General features: G+C 45.1%; 1 protein-coding gene across 1 annotated transcript in view; it reads right to left on the minus strand.

Annotated features, from left to right (window-relative positions):
- Window positions 1–21,281, minus strand: part of MOSPD2 (motile sperm domain containing 2) — a 476,198-nt gene that overhangs the window by 428,918 nt on the left and 25,999 nt on the right. Inside the window, exon 4 of the mRNA XM_069205003.1 lies at window positions 11,454–11,540. Within this exon, the coding sequence (XP_069061104.1) occupies window positions 11,454–11,540 (87 nt within the window). The remainder of the gene's footprint in view (window positions 1–11,453; window positions 11,541–21,281) is intronic.

Here is a 21,281-nt window from a genome sequence, read left to right on the forward strand (position 1 = left end):
CAGGGGGCTCGGTCTCATAAAGGCAGAACACCACAAACTTGCGGACAGAATGAAGAATGTGGAGTTGGGACTTGAGGAGGTCCCACTGGCACAAGGGAACTTGATGCAGCAAGTAGAGGCACTAATGGACAGAGTATGTGAGTTGGAACATAGGGCCGAAGATGCCAAAGGTGGCAACAGGTAGAATAACATCAGCACAGTGGGTCTCCCTGAGGGCACTGAAGGAAGTGGTATGGTGGCCTAGCTAGAGTGTTGGCTTCGGACTGAGGTTGCCCCAGAGTGTGTGACTCACTTCTTCGCTCTTGAAAGATCACACAAAGTACCCGACCGGCCGCCAGCCCCTGGCAGACTGCCCCACCCTGTGGTTGCGAAGCTTCTGCAGTTCAGGGATAGAGGCGCCCTCCTCCAGTGAGCTAAAGAAGACCCATAAGACAAAGAGACACTGCTTCCAGATTATACAGCCACTGCACAAGCTAAAGGAGCCTCATCCATGGAAGCAAAAAATGCGCTTAGAGATAGGAGTATCCGATGTTCCCTGTGAAACTAAAGATAATACTGGATGGAAAAACACTCCTGTGAGGACCCAAAGGCAGCATGGGACTGGCTGGACATGTATAAAGTAGGAGGGGCACCTTCAAAGTCCCATGGGGACAGGGGAATGAAGAATTGTGGACCCAGGAAAAGGCCAAGGAAATCCCGGAACAGGAACACCCCTAAGAAACCGATGCAGATGGAAACAGACAGGGACAGGGTAGCTGCCCTGCAGGTAGCAGCAGCCATCAAGACCAAGGAAAGATCCGAATCCGAGCCAGACACCGGGTCAGACAGCAGTCATTGTACTCATAGGCAGAGGGTTTTTTGCTTGGTTGAAGAGATTTACCGGTGGTTACCGCCTAATCGATGGGAGGGTTAATCTGACAACGCGATTCACCTTCCTCTGACATTAGCATCAAGGTTTTCCTCACATTTGCTGTTGAGAAAAAACACTTCACACATGCTGAGATACCTCCCTTTGCTGTGGGTGATCTAGGTAACCAATGAGGCACTTGGTACGGCTTAATCATGGGTCACCCCTCTGTCACTGCTCAACAATCAGCTGAACCAATGGCCCGGACTGACCCAGATGGATGGCTGTGTGTCAGCCAAAGCGAGCTCTGCTCCCCATTTTTCTTCTCTCCAGCACCCCCTCCTCACTTGACCTCTTAAAGGGAGGCTAGTGGAGTTGGACTTAAGACACTGGTTTCTGGTTATCATAAGTTGTGACAGCCAGCCGTTGCTGTTCTACTCTGGGGAAGGAGAGCTAATTGTGGGAATGAGTTTTTTGTCTTTGGGATGCTACAACTGGGGCGGTGGTAGGGGGAAGGGTATGTACTCCCAAGGGGACTGTCTGGGAATGCAGATATCCCAATGGCCGACAAGAACACAGGGTTAATATGCATGTCCTGGAATGTGCGAGGCATGGGATCTGGAGCCAAACGCCATAACATCCACAGATACATGAAATGCTGTGGGGTAGACACAGTCATGGTGTAGGATACCCACCTCGTAGGGGTAGGGTAGAAAGACTGCGCCATAGGTGGCGTGAACAGCTGTGTGCCACCTCCTATTCTGCACATGTACAAATTGATATGGGTGAGAGCTGGCACCTCTTTTGAACCCTTATTAACATTAACTGAAGGGGAGGGGGGATATGTATTGGTGAAGGGCAGGTTACTGGGGGAGGAAATAACTTTGGGGAGTATTTAAGGTACCCAAGCAGGACAAAGTGCCTTTCTTCCTCCGTCAGCCCCACTAGAGAAGCTTGTAGACTGAGACCTATTGGCAGATCGGGATTATAATTGTGTTACAGATGTACTCCTGGACCGTTCCACACCCCTTTTATACCCAGGTGCTGGCCATAAGATAGCAGCAGGCTTCAGAGAATGGCTCCAAAGTTGGGAACTGACTGATATCTGGCCGGAACCATCATAGTATGGAACAGGACAACTCTGTCTATTCCCCCATTTATTCCTTACACACAAGCTTGGACAGACTCATCCGTGCTAGACAACTGAGTCAATATATCACCATCAGGGAATATTTAGAGGGCACACTGTTGGACCACAGCCTCTTACTACTAGGGGTGCGGCTGCTGGAGGCTAGATTTGGGATCCTGACATGGCACTTCCAGGCGGTGGCACTGGAGGACACTATGCACAGCCGTAATAGAATACTTTGATACAAATCAGGGAACTACTTCATCAATCATGCTGGAGTGGGAGGCTTTTTAAGTAATTGTTTGCGGTCACTACATGGGGCAATCTGTGAGTATTAGTAAAGAGTTTAAAGCATAACTCTGTACTTTGGATACTACACTCCATACACTTAAATATACCTTGGGTTCATACACTACTCCACACCAGCTTCTAGACACAGTAGAAATTTAGAACACTATAATGGAAAAACTTGCAATGTCATTATCATAAATCCTTTGTAGAGACAACACATGACGCAGAGGGCAAATTAGAGAGACTGTTAACATGGCTCATTTAACATGAATCACAGGGCACTCTTATCACATCCCCGACCTTTGTTCCCTTATAAGCAGGGTGCCTTTCCACCGCAGAAGCCTCCGGGGGGTCTTATATGGTCCCCAGTGACCTTCAATTACCTGGGGATCTAGATACATCACGGATTGGAGGATATGCACAAGGAGAACCTGAGTAAAGCGCTGCTCTCGCTGCATACATTTGTTGTATTTTGGGGGTCTTTACGCTTACCACTTATGGCTCGGGTATAGATACCCAAGATGGTAGGTATTTTCTTATGTCAGTGATGTAGCTTTTTGAGGCATGTATTTGTCACATAGTCTGTCCTCTAATAGTGTGGACTCTGGTAGTACTGCTGGCCTAAGTGGTTAGTGTGGTTACGACTGCTAGACGTCCTAATATGGGCGCTCATATGGGGTGGGGGCAGACAGTGTCCCTTGAGGTGCCTGAACAACCACCGGCACAGGGAGGACTTTGAGCTGTACTATCTGGCAGCGTAGCTGCAATGGGTGGCCAGGTGGTTCGATGACACCCGTAGACATATCCTAGACCTCCTTGGGACTGACACCACACCAGGGACTTTTACTGGCTAAACTACTGTGCCCAGATGTCCTGATCCCACAGATGAGCATTCCTTTACCAGTGGCCTGTAAAATTGGCGCCACAGCATGGTAAGAACGGGGAGGGCATTGTTGTACACGGCTGCTTTACCACTGGTGGGATTACCACCACATGGGTCCCCCATTAGTTGCTTCACTGCCACTCAACTTCAGAGGGCATCAGGCACTACTTAAAGGTGGGTACCATTATCCCACTAGAGGGGCTACTGGACTGCTACACCTTATCAGGGGGTCGGTTTTGACATTTGAGGAACTGGTAAGGACATATATAGAATTGTGGGATGCTGGGAGAGAGGAACACCCCCGCCAACACACGGTGCTCCAGCTGCTGCTGCCACTTGGCTCAGGGAGGCGACAGGTGACCACTGGATGCACTCAGGACCCGATGGATGGGTATTTTGGGCCATGAGATCTCAAACAAGAAGTGGGGCAGAATGCTCCTCCACCCACAGAAAATGCCCCACAACACGAGATTGAAATACATTCAATTTAATTTCCTGCACATCACATGTCTTACTACTCACCGACTGCAAGTGATATATGGCGAGGAGACCAGAGATTGTCCAAGGTGCCAAACATTGCATGCTAACTTCACACTCAAGATGTGGGGCTTCCCATTGCTTCAGATCTACTGGACCGAAGTTCTGCATCACCTCCAAGAGACCCTGGGACGTATTTTACACCTCACAATAGAGACATGCCTCATGGGGAGCTTTTCTCGACCCAAAAAGTAAAGGGTGGACACCAGGGTCTGGACCTAGCTCTTGCATTAGCTAGGTGCAGGATTACCCTGACCTGGAAAGCTAGGAATGGACCTTTTCTAGCGACCTGGATTTGAGATGTTACAACCTGGGCCAGAGCGGAGGATAGTATACTTAGGTAGGAATCCAGAGACAACCTACAGCAGGACTATGGGGAGAGATTATTGAGAGCTGGGAATACCCAGACGGGAATATGGATGCTGACGGAACTGACTCGGACGATGTTGAAACAGACAGTGCTGAACAAAATACAGAGTCTGACCAAGTTAGGGAACATACGTCATAGACCCAAAACTGCTGCCAGAAGCGGCTACCTCCCACAGCCCCTAGGTACAGCTATATTCCTCATTTATCGATCTCAGACATATGTCAAAACCTAACCGACTGGGCTGTCTCCCTCCCTACCCAAGGCACAGAAGCATGTGCACCTAAGGGAATGGATTACATATGAGGTACAATAGCTGGACAGGTGCCACACCACAAGTTCTCCCAATGGAATTAAGCGCCCAGAGACTTTAAGTTTGTTCTATAAGCTTGTTTTATTGATTAGAGAAACAATCATTGAAGCCCGTCCTCTCTCACCAGAGACCTTAAATACTCGAAGCCGATGTAAAACATATTGTACCTAGGACACTACAGACCTGAGATGACACCGGACACTGCACGCCAGACAGGAGATAGAGCTGGTGGTGTCCTGCGGCCCGGCTTAACGCTTGGAACAGCCCGACTACATGACAGGTGTAAATAAGCATAAGGGGTAGGCAAAAAAATACTAGGAACACTGGATAATGGTTGTATTACTAAGGTACTCGAATGATATAATTTATATGTGGATTTTATTCCTATGTTTAAAACAAAAACAAAAAAATGAATGCCATTTTTGAGAGAGAATACTATAAAGTAGCAAATGCCAAAGATATATAAAAAATAAAAAAAATAAAAAAAACACAACAACATCACACACTCTTTGGAACACTTTGCCTATATTAAGACATTTAATCTCAGCAAAACAATGCAGCTTTCTGAATATAAACTGCAGGTCACATATAGATATTTCTGGCTATCATCTATGGTGAGAAGAAATGTTAATGCTCCAATAAGACAGTCATGCATCGAATGAGATTTCTGTATCAATCTGCAAGCAACATAATTAGTACATTGTTAAGACTCAAAGTGATACATTTCAACCAACGTTCACCAGTAACAATTACTGGCAGTGAACACTCTGGCACACTTACAATGGCATTTCCAGGTGAGAATGATATGTAAGTATGCCGCAGATTATTTGGAAAAAAAGTATACTGCAGATAGCTCTTGAAGATGTTGGTAAAGTCGCTGGTAGGGTGCCCTACCGAGGGACTAATGCGTAGCAACCATAATGGTCATTTGTAAGTAGGGGAAGTGGCCCAAGGACGGCGCCTCCTAGGCCCATCTCTCTCCTAAAGGCAGAGCTTAAGGTATTGGCTAGTGTACTGGACACTAGTCTCCTCAAAGTGATCTCATGTCTGATCCTTCCGGATCAGTCAGGCTTCATGTCTCACTGTAGCACTGCATAAACCGGAGGCGCCTTCAAAACGTGCTTAGCAGGGCTCCCCACCGAGAGGAGCTGGCACTAGTATTTTAATTGGACGCACACATGATGTTTGATTCAGTTCAAAGGACATAACAGTTTGCGGTTCTGACTAAACTGGGCTTCAGCTTCATCAAATGGGTGCTACTTCCAAACACAGACTCTAGCACCGGTCAGACTCAATGAAGGAATGTCCTGGGTCTTTCAACTACAGTAGGGCACTCAACAGGGCTGCCCCCTTTCACCCCTAATATTTGCACTTGAGCCTCTGGTGGCTTGGGTGAGGCGAGACCCATTGGTATGGGGTTTACGACGGACCTAAGAGTGGGACGACAAAAACTCCTTATAGAAGGACAACATCCTGCTTTAGGTGACTGCTCCAGAACTCACATTAGTCAGGTTAATGCAGATACTTCACATCTTCAGCCACCACTCAGGATACACAATAAGTTGGCAGAAATCCCAGATTTACACCTTGCATGGGAAACCACCACGACTACCACCCGATTGCGCAGTGGAATTGGTTGCTGAGGGCTTTTTCTACCTTGGGCTTTATGTCACAATGGACCCTTGAAAGGTTGAAGCGAGATGTCCAGCATTGGAGATTTCTCCCGTTGACTCTCCTAGGCAGGGCTGCCCTGTTCAAAATGATGTCCCTTCCCCGATTTCTATACATTCTGCAAAACACATCCTTACCCAGTCCACAAATCATACTTCAAAGCCATAGATGGTGAGACTGGAGCAATACTGTGGGATGGCGGCCAAACCCGAATATCGCAAAAAATACTAACAAGGGGCTGGTTCAATGGTGGAGTGGAATTATGCTGTGGTGTAGCTTTAACTGTGATGTATCTAAGAGATTATTTGAAGCATCACAGAGAATGCTTGCAACCAGGCAACAGTGTGGGTTGAAGGAAAGCTGAGAAGCAGACTGTATTGTTGTGGTGGCTGTTTTAAGAAACCTGAACTCTTAATAAATGCCTGGATTTCAACTGAGTGCAGTGTCATCTTAACAAATTACAGGACATCCAAAAGTACTACTGGGTGGAACAGTTGTCCAGTATCAATGGCTGGGTCTTCGGGTCTCCCAATGAGCCAGCTTATCAGATGGCCAACAAGTACTGCAATGGGGGGGTGAAAGGGGGGGGGGGGAGGTGGAGTATACATCTCGGGGAACTCTACAGGCCCCCCGTGTGCTTAGCACTTAAGGGACTGACAGCGATAGTGGTTGACATCTGGCACACAGCCACTTGGTTCCTGGGCTGAAAGGGGAAGATCACGCAGGCAACACCTTTGTGGGGCACAGCTGCACTGGTACACTGAGATGTCTTACAGGCTTTGACAAGTGGGACCTAACTGCCATTTATGGCAGTCAGAAGACGTGATCCCTTTTACTGACATACAGAAGAGACTACCAGATGACATCTACTGAGATATATCGTTACCTGAAGGACTGACACGCACTTAGGCCAGCAGTACTACCAGAGTCCACACTATTAGAGGACAGACTATGTGACAAATACATGCCTCAAAAAGCTACATCACTGACATAAGAAAATACTTCACAATGCACCTGTCGTCCTGACACACCTGCATGCGCGACGGGACCATGACCTGGGGGATCTTGAAGATGACGAATGGCAGGAAGCCACGGCCTCCCCTAAAGAGATGACCATATGCTCAGGCTTTCAACTTGTACAATTAAAGGTTGTCCACCGTTCAGATTACTCCTTGTCCACCTGGTACAAGATGGGTATAACAAAAAGCAGCAGTTGCAGACGAGGTTGTCGCTACGTGGCTACCCTTTTATACACAACTTTGGAGTGTCTGAGAATACATGGCGTCTGGGAAGCAACAACTGGGTGTCTGAATGGGATATGTGGATTTCCTCTCGCCCCAACAGCAAAATAGTGCCTTTTGAATGTTTGGGAGGGAACAGATCTTCTCCAAACAGAATGTATATGGTTAGTCATGCGGTTGGGTATTGCAAAACGAAACTGCCAAAGCGTGGGGAGCAGAACAAGCACCCAAGATAGACAGTTGCAAACTCGACATGGACTGGTGCATGCTGGTGTTAAAGATTGTCTCGGAGGGTCGGGCTGCCCACAAAAATGGGTTAAAATCTGGGGATGTTGGAATGAACACAGAGGTCATGTTTGCAACACCCCAGACACGGTAGTGGTCTGCGGAAAGAGGGCCATGGGAAACTCTTCAAACAATGATGAAGATTAAACTGAAGGGGAGAGTCAGAGGGAGGGAGGTGTTTTTTCAATAACCATGTTTATGAACCATATTCACAACAGTGCTCTATATAAGGATTGTTCTTGAAACCAATTAAAATATTGCACTGGGTTTTCATTCTATATCGGATATAAAGAAATTCATTTGCTGAAATATAAAGAGTGAAAAATAGGTATCAAGGAAACCTTTGTATTTCCAAAATGGGCACAAGATAAGGTGTTGAGAAGCAGTGGTTATTTGCACATCTCTGAATTCCGGAGTCCTCATATTAGCATGTGAATTACAGTGCATTTCTCAAATAGACATCTTTTTTTTACACACTGTCTTACATTTGGAAGGAAAAAAAATTGAGAAAGACAATGGCCAATAACACTTCTATTATGTGTTCCCACAAGTCTCCGGATAAAAATGGTACCTAACTTGTGTGGGTAGGCCTAGTGCCCACGACAGGAAATGCAACGTGGACAGATCACATTTTCCCAAAGAAAACTGACCTGTTTTTTTGCAAAGTGGCTGGCTGTAAATTTTGGCCTCTAGCTCAGCTGGCACCTAGAACTGTGCATTTTCTAAAGCTAGACACCTAAAGGAATCCAGGAGGGAGTGACTTGTGGGGCTCTCACCAGGTTCTGTTACACAGAATCCTTTGCAAACCTCAAAATGTGGCCAACAAAACACTTTTTCCTCACATTCTGTGACAGAAAGTTCTAGAATCAGAGAGGAGCCACAAATTTCCTTCCACCCAGCGTTTCCCCAGGTCTCCCGATAAAAATAGTACCTCACTTGTGTGGGTAGTGCCAGCAAAAGGAAAAGCCCCAAAACACTACATGGACACATCAAAATTATCAAATACAAAACTACCTGTTTTTGCAGAGGGGGGACCTGCGTTTTTGGTCCTGGGCTCAGCAGCCATATAGAGAAAACCTACCAAACCCAAACATTTCTGAAAACTACACACCCGAGGGAGTTCAGGGAGGTGTGACTTGCATGGATCCCACAGTGTTTTCTTACCCAGAATCCTCGGCAAACCTCAAATTCAACTAAAAAAAAAAAAAACATTTTCCCCACATTTTTGTGTTGGATCACCGCACCGGGACAAATTTCCTACCACCCAACGTTCCACTCTGTCTCCCGGTAAAAATGATACCTCTCTTGTGTAGGTGGGCCAAGTGCCAGTGACAGGGAAGAGCCAAAAACATGTTGAAATTGAGGGGGAACCAAAGTGAGTCCAAAAGGGCAGTTTGGAAAAAAACATTTTTAGGCTGACAAGTGTAGCAGAATTTTTATCGGTATAGATAAGACAATGCTGGGTGGTAGGAATTTTGTTGATTCCTGAAGATTCCATCACAAAAATGTGAGAAAAATTTGTGATTTCAAGCAAAGTTGGCGGTATGCAGGGCAATGTGGGTAAGAAAATGGTGCGGGTGCATGTGAAGCACACCACCCTGGACTTACCCAGATGTTTAGTTTTCAGATGTGTCTAGGTCTTGTAAATTTTTCTAAATGGCAGCGTCCCAATTGTCCAAAAAGTGCAGCCCTCACCATTCCAGGTGGGACAATTTTGTGAGTTAGAAAAGCTCTCATGGTCCAAATGTACAACCAAAACCCAAAATAACCAAATGTCCTCTTGCTTGCCGTGGGATAAGATGTTTTAGTGTGTGGGGGAGAGCTGAAAGACTGTTACCCCTTTCAGTTGGGGTGAGGGCATAACCATGCCCATACTGGTTGGTAGCCACCACCCCACTATTTTTTTATTCTCTGGCATCTAGTAGGCTTTCTGCCCCCCGTCCCCGGGGAGTGGATCAGGGGTAATTGCCCCATCTTCCCACCGGTGGGCAGAATAACTTTGGCCCCATTTATTTGGGGAGGGGACAGATTGGCCTAGTAATAATAGGCTGATCTGCCACCAGGGGGTAGAAATGGCCTGAAATAAAATTGTCCACCAGGGAAGCGACCCTTGCTTGAGGGATCATTCCCCCTGCATGAAATTGACCTAAAAACAATCCCCGGTGTCTACTGGTTTCTGCCCCTCCTTCGGGGCAGATTGGCCTAATAAAAGTAGGCCGATCTGCCCCCAAGGGGAGCAGAAATGGTCTAAAGATAATTTTGCTCCAAGGGGAGCAACCTTTGCCTAAGGGGTCGCTACCCACATCTAAAAAAAATATAACAAAAACAACAAAAAATGATCCCTGGTGTCTAGCGGTTTCTGTCCCCCGCTCTCACCCCTTGGGCAGATCGGCCTAATTAGAATAGGCCAATCTGCCCCCGGGGGCGGGGGGTGGGCAGAAATGGCCTTAAAATAAATTGCTCCCCTTATTCAAAAACTTTTTTTTTTTAATCCCTGGTGTCTAGTATGAATGTCTGCAGCCTGATCGCTTCACAATCGGGCTGCAGAAATGCTGAGAGAGACATCAAAGCCCTTTCCTTTTCTTTGATGCCTCTCTTGCCCTCTCTCCACGTGATTGGAAAAGAAATGCTTTTGCATTTCTATTCCGACCCGCGCTGGAAGCTGGGCCAGCCTCTGATGAGGTCAGCGTACACGATTGCGTGCTCACGTCATCAGATGCCGGGGGGGCAATTTCCCTTCCATCCCTGCCCATGGGAGGGGGGTGCCAGGCCCTAGGAGAAAGCACTTGCGCTTCCCCGAGAGCCGGTAGCTAGACGCAACGGTTACGTCCTGGGCACCCGAGCAGTGCTGCCTAGGGTGTAACCGTTACGTCCCGGACTCCCGAGGGGTTAAGTGTCAGAGGCATCTATGGGTAGCTGTGTAGGAGTCCGCTCTCTGCCCAGTCTATCATCAGGGCGTTTTGTGATGGGGCCTCTGTAGCATGAGAGGGTGGTTGAGTCAAGCTCCGGGGGGGTTCCCCACAACTTACACACCAGTAGCCTGCCCTGTGGTGCAAGAGACCTGTGGCGTCTCAGCCAGCGACCACAGAAGGGCATCTACCTTGCCCTGGAGTTATTTTCTTTTGGAACTTGTTGACAATCAAGCATTATGATCTCCTAATAAAGTTAAGGGATATTAATTTACTAAGATGTCCTAAAGCAGCACTTAATCGGGTCTGTGATTCTTTCATCTTTAGGACCTACAAATTGTGTCCTCCTTTTGTGACTGACACATATCACACAGTGTCTTCATATTTGGTCTGCTGGAGAAGTCACCTTTTGATAATACATCATTGCTCTTTCATACAATTGTTCATTCTGAATCCAAATTAGTTCTCCCGCCATAGTATAGTTCTACATAACCCCTCTACCAACACTCACTCACTTAATTACAATGCCAGTCCAATACTTCTTTTCTGCTGGGCAAGTACCTTGTGACATACCTCCAAAAGACCTCTTATCTTACAGGCAAGTGCTTATGCTAATCCTTTGAAATACCTTTTAAGCTCATCATTTGGCCAGCAATAGGAAGTGCATGGACAGCAGTAACTGAAGTAGATCTCCAGTAAAGACTAGCTGTCTGTCAGCACTGCTAATTCAGAATCTACTACTCACTCTGCTTGGGAAGAACCCAACCAAGATTTTAAAGCCACAATATATGGTCATGCAGCTGGAATTTAATTGAAGCAGTAGAGCGGTCTGGTGTACCTCCAAACAAACAAAATGTCACAAGATATTGCCATAAATATTTATTCTCCAGTTTCACAACAGAACAAAATAAGTTTTAATGAACTTTCCCACATTATTTTCCAAGAATAACGTTATGAATAATAAAACACAAGGTACTTACATAATTTATTGCCCTCCTTGTCGTATCCATGGAGGTATACTGCACCAGTTTCAAAGCACCATTTGGGAATGGTTGATTCACTGAGGTCTGAAATAAAAGTAATCATTGTATGTTATTTACCAAGCTTAATGCACAAACGTAGCTGATATAATTTACTATTATATAAAGGAGCACAAGGAATAACTGTGGTTATGGCCTACATACGTATATTTCGATGACAGATCCACAGAAATGGCCTACGTGAAATATTGGAGAGTTTCCTGCATAGGTTTTGTTGAAGTTGTTCAAAAGAAACATCTGCAGGTCTACAAAATCATTCACATTTTATTTCAATCCTCACACTATCTGAAAGCTTGTACAAGTTTCTCAGGGGTTGTGAACAATCCTTTTCTTTTCAGTTCTCCAATGACGGAGACAATTCTTCTTCAACTTTACAAGGCAAATAAAGTAGGCATTTTAAAAGGTGTCTCCCAAGTCATTTGAATAATTATAATTGGAGTAGATAATAACCACAAATAAGGTGTGGGTCACATGCAATATCTGTGCTGACAGAAGTCTCTTTTGGACACAATAGTTGAGAGTTGATTCCTAGATCACAGACGCACATCCTAAGGATTCTAACAGATGCGAAAAAGGTGACAGGCAGGCCAGATACAAAGTCAACAAAGGATAATGGCAAAAGTAAAATTTGTGAAATCTTTGTTCGGCCTTCAATGTTCTGCAACCACTCCCTTCTCATTGCTTGTGTGGATCTGATTTATGAAAAAGTTATTCTTTGTGTTAACGCCTTTGTTCAGGGAAGAGTTGGATCATGCTCAGTCAGACCCACCAACTCCTTGACCTAGCTAAAAACCATCATCTTTTTATCCTAACATTATCATAGTGGCATTCAGTGACTTTAAATTTCTTATTCCTTTTCGTGCAATCATGTTAATTTCATGCATTAAATCAGAACATTTTACAGAGATCCTTACATAGATCCGAGATACTGGAGGATGTTGGAGACTATATCGTACAAATGCAGTGGCGGCCCGCAGCTTTAGGAGGGAGGGGGGTGGGCGGGATACACACACACACACACACTCATTCTTTCACACACAGACACGCACGCACATCTATTAACAACACTCATAACACTCAAACATGCACGCACCAAACATTTATTTTAAAAGATCGCACACACTCATTCTTTCACGCACACACACACACACACACACATCCATTAACAACACTCATAACACTCAAACATGCACGCACGCACCAAACATTCAATTTAAAACATCACACACATACACACATATACACACACACACACACACACACACACACACACACACACACTTACCTTCAGCCTCCAGGTCCCAGGAGGGTTGGGACTGCTGCCTTCCCTCATTGGCTGACCTTAGGTCAGCCAATGAGGGAAGGCAGCAGTCCCAGCCTCGTCACAGAGTGGGATGGGGTCAGTGAGACTGCTGACGCCACCCCACTCTGTGACGAAGTGTCACTGATTGACACTCCCACTGGGCACTTCAGGGCTTAAACCTGAAGCGCCCAGGGAGAGTGTCAATTGGTGACGCTTTCCTCGAGGCACCTTTGCTGAGCCGAGGAGGTCACGCCCATAGGAGCTGTGACCTCCTCATCCCAGCAAAGTTCAGCTCAGGCAGCCAGGAGTGTGCACAAACCGCGCATGTCTGCTCCTGGCTGCCTGAGCTGAACATGAAGAGTGTCTGTCAGGCTGACCTTTGTTCAGCCTGACAGACACTCTTCATGAGGGGCAAAAGGTGGGGGGGCGTGGCCCCTCCGCCCTAAAGGACGGGCCGCCACTGTACAAATGGAGAAAAAGCACATGAGAAAATGTTTGGCAGCAGGTCAAGAAAAGTTGGTGATGCATATACACTGCACTTCATTACCAAATATATATATATATATATATATATATTCCACTTAAAAAAACAAAAGGTTACAGGGACTTTATAGTTAGGCTCATATTTTAACCATGCCAAACCATAGAAGTTCACAAGTTACAGTTATAGTTATCTCAAGTAACTTTAACTTGTGCTTCAAGGTAACTATAACTCGCACCTGCGCCATGCACAGTTTTTTGTCAACATTTTACTGCAAATATTACAGTGATATTATCAATGATGGTATCAAAGATGTCATGAGTGCTGTAATTTGTGGGGTAATTAGCAGTGAATGGCGAGGAAGCCAGTTAAAGGTATCTTAGGGTACGAGTTCAAGTCAGAGTTAACTCAAGTAACTATAACATGTGAATTTCTATGTATTTGTATGTTTAAAATGTGTGCCTAGTTATAACGTCCCTGTAAACTTTGTTTTTCCCCAGTAAATTTACATTTTTTTTCACATATAGTAATTGTCATTACTATAAGTTAATCTAACCACTGTTGTGCACAGCCTTTTGCCGTGTACAGCAGGAGTTGGATACAGGGCCGGGAGGCTAACCCCCTATAAACACCCAACCTTGCACTGTGCATGGGTCTCACCCATGCGCAGCAGGCCTGGCCAGCCTACAGCCAACCACCCAAACCTACTCTGTTGTGCAATGGCCCTCTGCCCCTGCACATTGGGAGTTGGCTGAAGCCAATGGGCGTAAGAGGGTGTATCTGGGGGTGAGAGTGGCTGTGAGTCTCTGTGAGGGTGAGTGCGTGCATCACCGTCTTAGTGGGTTTGTCGGTGTCTGCACAGGTGTTTGAGGGGCTGCATGAGGGAATCTGTGGGTGTGTGAGTGTGTGGCTCTGTAAGTGACTGTGAGAGTGAGTGAGTCTGCGAGTGGGTGTACGACTGGGTCTGCGAGTGGGTGCACAAGGGTCTGAGTATCTGAATGTGTCGGTGAGTGGATGCATGATTATGTTAGTGGGTCTGTGAGGGTCTGAGCAGGACTACGAGTGGGTGTTTGAGAGTCTGAGTGGGTCTTTGAGGGTCTGAGTGGGACTGCGAGTGGATGTTTGAGAGTCTGAGTGGGTCTGTGAGTGGTTGTGTAAGGGTCTGAGTGGGTATGTGCGTGAGAAAGATTGAGAAAGACAGAAAGAAAGAGAGAGAAAGAATGGAGGGCAGCAAGAGAGAGTTTTTAGGCTTTGATGGATGATATATTTAGAATTAGATATTTCAGCACAAATTGAAAAGAAAAATGTACTTATCAATTAAAAAGATTAAGATCACCCTTTCAATATGAGCCTTTTTAGCCCTTGAGGACCCTGTGAGACCTCAAAATGGATAAAGTCTAGAGCAACACTGAGATATAACACAGGGCTTTTTAGAGAGAATAAACGTAATTCTAAATGTTACATCTTTCACTACATCAGCTTTGTGACAATGAGAGACCACTCTATATAATCTATAATATTTTAATATGTAACTATCATATTGAGTCATGATGTAAATGTTTCTAAGACTATGAGCTATGTAATCTATACAGATATTTGTAAGCAACTATCAAATGGAACTTCATGAAATTTGTAAAAATCCTGGTTCACCGTATGACTTATTTTTAAAAAAGTTACATATGCTGCAGGATCCTGTATTGGCCCTGCAGGGAAGTGTATTGCACCTGGAGAAGTATAACCATGCCCTCCGGAATGAAAGTAAGAGAGACAAGAGAGAGCTACAAAATGAAATCAGACAGAGAGGTCAGCAACTGAATCTCTTGAAGAACAGGGATGAGCCAAGAACCTACGAATCCTTGGAGTCCTGGACAGTGAAGGAGAAAATCTGGACAACCATATAGCAGCTTAGATGGTGAAGGAAGAGGTAGGTCCAAACATCATTCTCATGTTACATTATTAAGCATAAACAATTAGAATACAAAAGCAGTAAGACATACAGGAAGAACTTCAATTAAAGGCAGATTTTGAGACAAAACGGCAAATAACAGGGAAAAGAAGGCCCCAAAAAAAAATTAAAGCTAGGGGTAGTCAAGCAAGATTATGACACCCGAAAACCTTAGTGTGGTGGAAGACAAATTAAGATACCTTTCCTGGAATGCGATGGACTCTCTCTGGACTCACTGCAAAAGAACAATATTTCTACCAACAGACTGCCTAAACTAGATGCACTGCATCAAGGGAGATCTGATGTCCCATGCTAGACTACATGGTTTTGAAGTGCACAGGAGGATTTTGGGAACTACTTCTGACATACATTGGCTTAGATGTTGGGAGACTTTTGAAAAAAATGACTTGAGTGAAGCTCTGGCTGCTATAAGAAAATAAACCAGTCCCCATGTGGTGGATGCCTGTTTTATCTTCTTGCTCCTCTGCACTCTTTCCCCCTTCTCCAGCTGTATGTTTGCCGTTTACTCTTCTTACCATCATCTTTCCTACTATGAATTTTTTTTTTTATAAGTCTGGAGCTTTATGTGACATTTAAATAAGGTACCATAAATATGTCACATGTTATGGGGATGTTAGATGAGAGAGAGGGAAGCTGTTTTAGGGGAATTCTCAAATTTTATTGAGGACTTCTAAATAGACACAAAGACAGATCTGGGGAAATTAATAAGAAGTGAACAATATTAAGCACTCTTAGCATATTGCTAACTTAGTGTGTACTTATTCAGTTATGATATACATGTTGTAACTGTTGCGAATCTTGCTTTTTTCTTGAAAATCAATACAAGTGTAAAAAAAAGGCACAATCTTCCTTACTTGTGAAGCTCATGCCCACGAGATGTCGAACTCAAGATGAAGGCCCTCATTATGACTTCTGCAGTCTTTTTCAAAGACTGCCGAAGCCGCTGCAGCCAGCAGACCGCCAACGCCGGTGGTCTGCTGACCGCCATATTTGGAGTCATTTGGGGACTTCCGCTGCGGACGTCTGACTCCGACAGCCCAGCTGACGGAGTTGAAGAGGCGGGTGCACCGCCACTGCAGCAAGACTCTGCCAGCTGTATTACGAGCCTTAATACGGCTTGGCGGAGTCTTTGCTGGCGTGGTGGTGTTGGCGGTGCAAAACCATCAGGACCCATCCTCTCCCGGACCTCTTCGACAGAGAGGATAAGTGATCATCCGAAAAGGGGGGGAGGAGTGTTGGGTGCATGTGTGTGGTGTGTGTGTGTGTATGTGTGCAAATGTCGGTGCATGTGTGCTAGTCTGCAAGTGGGTGGGAGTGCATGTGTGCAAGTGTGCGTATGCGGAGGGGGGAGTGTGTGAATGTATGCATGTGTGGCGGGGTGAATGACTGGATGGGGACGTGTTTGTGAGGGTGCGTGTGCATGTGTTTATGAACAGGGAGAGCGAATGAGTATGAATGCGGGGCAGTGGAATGGGGAGGGAGGTGTGAATGTTTGCGGAGGGGGTGCAAATGTGTGAGTGGGGGTGTCAGTGTGAGTGGGGGTGTCAGTGTGGGTGTGGGTGTTAGGATGGATGTGTACAGTTGGGGGGTTGTTTCAAAGTGTGGGGTGGGGGAGGGGGGTTTGTAAGTGTGTGGACAGGTGTGCCGGCGACAGGAATGGGGATTTCCGTCACTGGGTGCATTACCGTCAGGGTTTTCGTGGCAGAGTGACTGCCAAGGAAAGCCTGGCGGTCTGCAGCCTTGTAATGGCTGGAAGTGCTCACGGCCGGCCACATTGGTGCGATCGCACCTGCGGGCCAGGTGGCATTGTAGAGGTTTGGCTTCTGCCAAACCCCACAACTTGTGATGTGGCGGTCTTTACTGCCAGGTATGCGCCGGTAAGACCGCCATGGTGAGTCTGGCGGTCTGATAACCACCAGCCTCATAATGAGGACCAGAGTTACACCTGCTCACAAAAACATTTCTGAACAGAGCTCATTGAGTCTGAACAGGAAAGGGAGAGTTGGAAGATGTGGAATTAATTTTGTCTCGATAGATGGAATAAAGTCAACTGAAACAAATAGAATAGCTTGCACAGACACTCTGGGACATTCAGAGGAATCCAATATGTACTCATGTCAGTCACAAAGCACGCGAACAAAGTCACAACAGAAATAAAGTTAGCTTAATCCATTTATGTGATGCAAGTAAAGAAGTGGTAACTCTTTGGAGATTTAAATCTGCTCCAAAAAAACTCAGGTTTACTAGTAGCAGAGATATACCTGGAAGGCCTAAATGGAGTACTAGGCCATCCGGAAAATATTCAGATTCCCAGAAATGGAAACAAATGTATAATAGAAAAAGACAGGCACTGCATACATCGAAGGTAGTGATCACCACAATATGTGACTTAATCTAAGAATAATTATGGAAGCAGTCCAGACCATAAGATTATTGGTCTCATGCGGCAAAACTGTAACAGAAGAAGGTCATGCTGGAGGCACACACATTACACAATTATGCATTTTAAAGCTTATATTGGGTATGATCAAACTGTTCTACTGTAAAATTACTAGGTCTTAAATGTTCCACACAGAAGAGTCCAACGTATGCTAAGTACTGTCTGCAATGGGAAACACCTGGAAGAACGAGACCGGAACTACGAGGTTGTGAAAAACGAAAGCAAAACAACGCTTTCGTTTCCACGACTCCCCGGTTTCGGGACCTTAACCACGCATGTCTGAACAACGTACATGGGTGGTTAAGGTACAGAAGGGAGTTGGAGTGGACGCAGAGGAGGTAAGTTGGGCTAGGGCTGTTTTGGGGGGAGCGGGGTGATGGGGGCTGGGGATGATTAGGGTTTGAGGGGGAGGATTTAGGTTTTAGGGGCGGGGTCTCAGGGTATTTTTAGTTTTTGGGGTGGGGTGGGGTGGGAGTCTGGGGGTGATTAGAGTTTAGGGGGGTCAGGGTTTCGGTTTAAGGGGTGGGGTGGGGTGGAAGCATGCTGGGTCATGCATGCTGATTGGTAATGCCTTTACCAGGAAGCGTTTACAACAGTAAAATCGTTGAAAACGCATTCGTGGTAAAGGCATTAGTGTTTAGAACGAGGTCATTGTTCCGACCTCGTTGTTGAGCCATGGGTGGTTTAGGCACCCGGGGTTCCGACATATAACCGTCTGCAATGGTCCTGATAGCGAACTCGAAAAACCACATAGCATAAAGTTGCTGGTAAATTAAGCTCTTTCTGAAGAGGAGTGCCTCTGAGAAAAGTGCCACAAGGGGTGGTTATTGGCAAAATGTCTATCAGCAACAGTGCGTTAGGAAGGGCCCCATTTCAGACAACTGACACCCCAGAAAATTAATTTACAATCTAGAAAGAATGTGAAAAAATAAGGAGAGGTCAGAGACGACAACTTGAGCACAAGGCAGCCAAGTACAGTTAGTCGATAAGTCCTGGAGAACAGATCACAGTACAGTCGGAAAGGTTATATGAATTGCTGTTCTGCTGGAGAAGCACTCAAATGCATTAAAAATATCCCAATGTTTCATATAGATTGCGACACGGTAGGAGTGACAGCTTAGTTATAGGGCGGTGTACAATGGAAGGTTTGTGGAGCAGAAGAAAGAATTGCGCTGATAGTGTATACATCAATGATTAGATCTCACCTACAGTAATGTGCAGATGGGGGCACATCTAGACAAATAAATCTAGAGACCTGTGACTATACACAGTAGAGCTATCAAAATGTTTAGTATCTACTTTAGAAATCTTATAAAAAATGGATGCCTGCCACGAACAACAGTTGACACTTAAAGTGCATACAAACTCAGAGGGCAAGAAAGCACTCAACAATGACGACCACTGAAAAGCCTATTTTTTCCTGATTAGGTTAAGGGACCTTAAACCCTAGATATGAAACAGAAAGTCATTTTACAAAGGCCCTACACATTACAGGAAGCTAGTCTAAACTCTAGAGGCAACTGGTGACAATTACCCTTCAGACTACAAGCACTGTGCCACAGTACAGGGTTGCAGTCCCTTTATGAGATCAACAGGGGTCATACCATGAATTGCCTTGTGGGTAAGCATTCAGGCCTTGAATTTAATTTTAGAATCTACTGGTAACCAGTGTATTTTCCTCAGAGCCAGAAAAAATGTTTGCTAGACAATGAAAATCGAGCACTGCTGAGCTGCACAATTCTAATTGGCTGGTAATTTATGGATGTTGTTCTTAGATTCGCTAATAAAAAGAGCACTATCATAGGCTACTTAAAACCCATTATCCCTCTAGTAAATACCAGACCTCTAAGTCCCAAAGAGAAAAAGGGGGATAAGGTTCAATGGTTTAAGAAGCGTGTGGGAAAATGCTACGACAGACGTTGTATAATGCTCTAGGGTTATAACAGAGTCAAGAAATAGTCCATGAGTTTTAACTTGGTCCGCTGGTTTAGGTGACGATGTTTAACACTTGGAACTTACCACAGTGCTATTTTTGTCTTTTCAATTTTGGTGCCATCAGCAGAAACTCAACCTTATCCACATTCAAACTTAACCAATTGTTCTTCAGCCATGCTTTACCCTCTGTGACAATATGTTTAATGCAAAGACAATCGTGTTTAATCTGATGAACTTGTGTAAAGTCAATGTAATTAGGAAATTGGATAACAACAGCCAGAAGCAGCTCTGGTGGAAAGGTAATACATAAATTATGACCTGGGTTGGAAATGCAAAAGCCCTGCAGCACATATATCTTTATTAAACTTAAATGATGGAGAATAAATATCTGCCAGGTTTACACTTGACTACCTGCTTGCCTCCCTAGTGTTCAACACCCCACCATCTCTCTAATTTCAGGAATATGAAAAATATGATTATGAAGTGTTGAAAGTGCCCGACAGGTGAACTGTATTGGCACAGCACCATTTCTTATATCCAGGAGATACAAAATGACTGATTGGACATCCATAATGATCATCTCAGTTCCTATACAAGGTCAGAACCCCAATTACCGACTTCTTGAGAAGTTATGTTCTTCAAAAAACTTTAAGTGCATTAATGACACTGTTTTCAAGCTCTTCACCAATAAGAGAATGTTGGGAGGTTTGTCATAGTTTGAAGGACTCAGCACGATCCAAAGGAGGTTTCCAAAGTGGAGAAACCATGCTTGTTTCAAAGAGTCGGGCATTAAACCCATGAAAAATATCCGTTAACAAAGATGGGGATTGTAAAGAGACATTTTTTAGGCAGTCCCTCACAACATAAGGGGCAAAGCGATTCCCAACACAATAAGTTAGGCTTAAATTCAGCACTAGTTAACAAACATCACCCTGTGATGTAATCTTCTGATAAATTATGGTCACATTGCTGTCTCAAAAGTGTAACAAATCAAAACTGAGTCTATCAGTCACAAAGCGGTAATGTCAGGACAGAAATCATAACATATTAGTTAGAAATCAGAGACCGCAGTATTGCAAGACATTAAAAAAGGCGACTAGATATGCCTGTCAAATTCCATCTATATTTTGTAAGCTTGCAGAAGTCATTCAGACTGAATAACTGCTATGACCATTAAAGGCGAGTTCTCATTTATGTACGATATCTAAGCTTGTGTTAAAACTTGCCTTCATGCTGCCAGATAACCGTCTGTATTATATATAGTGCCCTTGGGGCAATACGGGCCTGAGTGCACTTTTCTGCACTACTGAGGCACAGCTGTGTTACAGAAAGAGCCGCAGACGCTTATGCAGTGCCTTCTGTAATACAGAGAGTACCTGTGAGTATATATAGCACCAGTGCTGCCTTAAGGGGGACTGCCCTCTTTAGGCTTAGCTAATAAGAGAAACACTTTGCCTCTGTACCAAGATGTATTATGGATACAGGTCCAGGGGCAAAGAGACAGTCAAGGAGTGCAAAGTCTGTGTGCCCTGGAGGGTGACCTCCGAAAGGGAACGAAGGAGGTCCCATGGAATGCCCTAGACATCCCCTTGCATGAGGGTGCAGATAGTGACTGTAGGGGGGATCTCTGTCACCTTTAAAAG

The sequence above is a fragment of the Pleurodeles waltl genome, chromosome 8 (genome assembly GCF_031143425.1).
Source record: "Pleurodeles waltl isolate 20211129_DDA chromosome 8, aPleWal1.hap1.20221129, whole genome shotgun sequence".
NCBI lineage: Eukaryota > Metazoa > Chordata > Amphibia > Caudata > Salamandridae > Pleurodeles > Pleurodeles waltl.